The 2,939-nt window shown below is 61.4% G+C and overlaps 1 protein-coding gene across 1 annotated transcript; it reads left to right on the top strand.

The window, feature by feature from the left end:
* Positions 1-401: 401 nt before the first annotated feature.
* On the top strand, positions 402-1,295 carry LOC136496149 (vegetative cell wall protein gp1-like). The gene has a single exon (XM_066491851.1). It carries the CDS (start codon positions 402-404, stop codon positions 1,293-1,295), a length of 894 nt encoding a protein of 297 aa, XP_066347948.1.
* The last annotated feature ends 1,644 nt before the right edge of the window (positions 1,296-2,939 follow it).

Raw genomic sequence — 2,939 nt, 5'->3', positions numbered from 1 at the left:
AATGGCCGGATTCCATTATTTCATGTACCTGCAGTTCAAATCTGGAGCTGCCGGAAAAAATCAAAGAAACAGAAAAAATCAATGGAATATAGCAAAATAAATCAAAATGACCCCAAACTTGGAATATATCATGTACTTACTGTACCAAGGCAACACAAAAAAACTAGGATCGAAAATCGAAAAAAAAAATTAATTCTTTGCCGACTGCCATCAGTGGCAGTTGGCAAAGAGCCTTTGCCGACTGCCAGGGAGGATGGCAGTCGGCAAAGAATTTCTGAGAAAAAAATCAAAAATAACCTTTGCCGACTGCCAGGGAGCAGAGCAGTCAGCAAAGTATTTTTTAAAAAAATTAAAAAAAATAATTTTTTGAAAAAAAAATAGACCTTTGCCGACTGCGTCACATGCTGGCAGTCGGCAAAGGGAAAAAAATAAAAAAAAAGAAAACCATCGCCTTATCCGCTCGGCCCGCCCTCCCCCCTCCCCAAAATCCCGCCCGCCTGCCCCAAATAACCCGCTCGCCCGCCGCCGCCACCCAGGCCGCCCCCGCCGTCGACGCCGTCGCCCGGTCGGCCGCCGGCGCATCCCCCCCGCGCCCTCCCCCTCCCCCGCGCCCCTCCCCTCCCTCTCTCCCGCGCCGGCGGATCCCCTCCTCCTCCTCCCCCAGCCGCGCGCGCCCTCCCCGGTGGCCGCGCGCCCCCTCCCCGGCGGTCGCGCGCGCCCTCCCCGGCGGCCGCGCGCCCCCTCCCAGGCGGCGCGGCGCCCTCCCCCGCGCGGCACGGCCCTCCCCGGCGGCGCCCCCCCCCCCCGCGCTGGTCCCTCCCCGGCGGCGCGGCCATCCCCGGCGGCGCCCCCCCTCCCCCCGCGCTCCCCCCCCCCGCGCTGGGCCACCCCCACGGCGCGTCCCCCCCCCCCGTGCTGGCCCCCCCACGCTGGGCCCCTCCCGGCGCCGGCCGCCCCGCCCAGGCCCCTCACCGGCGCTGCCCCGCCCCGATCCGGCCCTGGCCAGGCGCGCCGCCGCGTGCAGCTCCGGCGTCGGCCCCGCAGCGGCCACGGCCTCGCCCCGACCCGCCCCGGCGCCGTCGCTGCCCCGCCCCGATCCGACGTGCCCCGCTCCGTCCGCCGTCCGCCATCCGCGCACCGTCCGCCATCCGCGCACCGTTCGCCGTCCGCTGGCCCTGCGTCGCCGTCCTTGCCGCGCCGTCCTCGCCTCGCCGCGTCGTCCTCGCCTCGCCTCGCCGTCCTCGCGCGCGCCTCTGCTCCACGCGCCGGTGACGCCGTCCGTGACGATGAGGTAGTAGTACTACTAGTAGTAGTAGTTTACTTTGTTAATACCTGCTTATATTCTTCTGCATGGATTGGAAATACATTTGTGGTTGTCGGCCATCGTGCCTGACATGTATATGTGTTTGTCGGCCATCGTGCCGTCTTTTCTTGCAGGTTTGGTAACCTTCCCGTACAGGGGAGGTGCTGCCGAAATTTTTCGTTCTCACTAATTGTTTTTCTTTTTCAGGAGGGCTCCCATTGGAGGCTAGCCGGAGGAGCACGACTCGGCACTGCCCCGCTAGCCTTTCTTCACCGGCACCTGCGGTATGACCCCTCTTTCCGCCACATGTAGTCGTAGGTCGTGTTACCCAGTTAGGCGTCTCCCGTCCGAAACGGATACAGTTGGAAGTATGCGTTCTTCGCATATGTATAACCGTATCCGTTTCGGATTGTCCACGTTATTTGGACAGCCCGAGGATGCGCAGATGAGGTTAGCTCCCATGTTCCGCTCCCGTCCGAGTCAGAGTTTCGGCAGGACCTCCCCGTTGTTCTCTAGATACACACTCTCCCCGCCGGGACGTGTATCGGGAGAACAGCGGGGAGGTGCTGCCAAAATTGTCAATACTTGCGCTCAATTGTCAATACTTGTAACCATGTTTGTGTTTTCAATGCAGACGCAGACGCACAGTGGGCAGGAAATCAACGAGTACACCATGTACCTCCTCTCTCACAAGGGCAAGGCGACGGATCCGAACAACGTCTACAACCCGGAGGACGGGCCCGATGCGTACACCAACCCCACCGCCTATGAGAAGGCCACCGAGTACACCGTCGCGGCTCGCCAGCGCTACGGGGAGACGTTCGACCCCACCGCCGAGCCCCTGGACACAGACCTCCTGCAGAGGTTGGGACCAGGGAAGCAGCACGGCCGCTACTACATGGCCCACAGCGCCCTCGACCCGTCCCAGGTTCCTACACTGACCCAGGTTCGATCCATGCCCACGAGCTCCAGCGACATCCCCGTAGCGCCCCGGCGGCAGTCAGCGTCACAGGTAAGTGCCGTTTCGTTCGTCGTTCACTCGTTTCGCACCTGTACATACAATCAACACTGCGGATGTAATATTGCAGGCCCAGATGGAGGCCAAGATGGAGGAGAGGATCGCCACGTTGCACGCGCAGATGATGGCGCAACAGATGGCTTACCAGCAAAGCCTGCAGCAGCACTACAACACTCAGATGCAGAACATGGCCAGCTTCTTCCAGTCCATGTAGACGCCCGGGGCGTCTACACCGCCTCCTCTTCCAATGTTCGCTCCACCGCCTCCTCCTCTAGAGTTTTTTCCTGTGCCTGCTCCTGTCGCTCCTAGAGGGACCCCGGTGAGTATATTGACTCTTGCTTTAACTTGTGCGTCCATGCTGCAGATACTAATGACATCACTTGGCGTTTAACTTGTGCAGGTACAGTCAGCGGGTTCGAACCCGTCTCCTGGAGGTCCCGGCCATCAGATGATGTCATATCCACCACCTGCACCCTATCCGCCGTATCCACCTCCACGTGGCCCTCCTCCGACGTACTCGTGGTCGCCGGTGCGCGGAGGGTGGCAGTACGCGCAGGCGCCTCAGTTTGGTCCAAGGGGGTTTCCGTGGGCAAACCCTGGGGGCTCTGGGGGCGGAGT

This window comes from Miscanthus floridulus, chromosome 12 (assembly GCF_019320115.1).
Source record: "Miscanthus floridulus cultivar M001 chromosome 12, ASM1932011v1, whole genome shotgun sequence".
NCBI lineage: Eukaryota > Viridiplantae > Streptophyta > Magnoliopsida > Poales > Poaceae > Miscanthus > Miscanthus floridulus.
This window is presented reverse-complemented; position numbering and strand designations above follow the sequence as displayed.

Coding starts and splice junctions, on each gene's coding strand:
- LOC136496149 (XM_066491851.1), top strand. CDS start 402: ATGCTGGCAGTCGGCAAAGGGAAAAAAATAAAAAAAAAGAAAACCATC.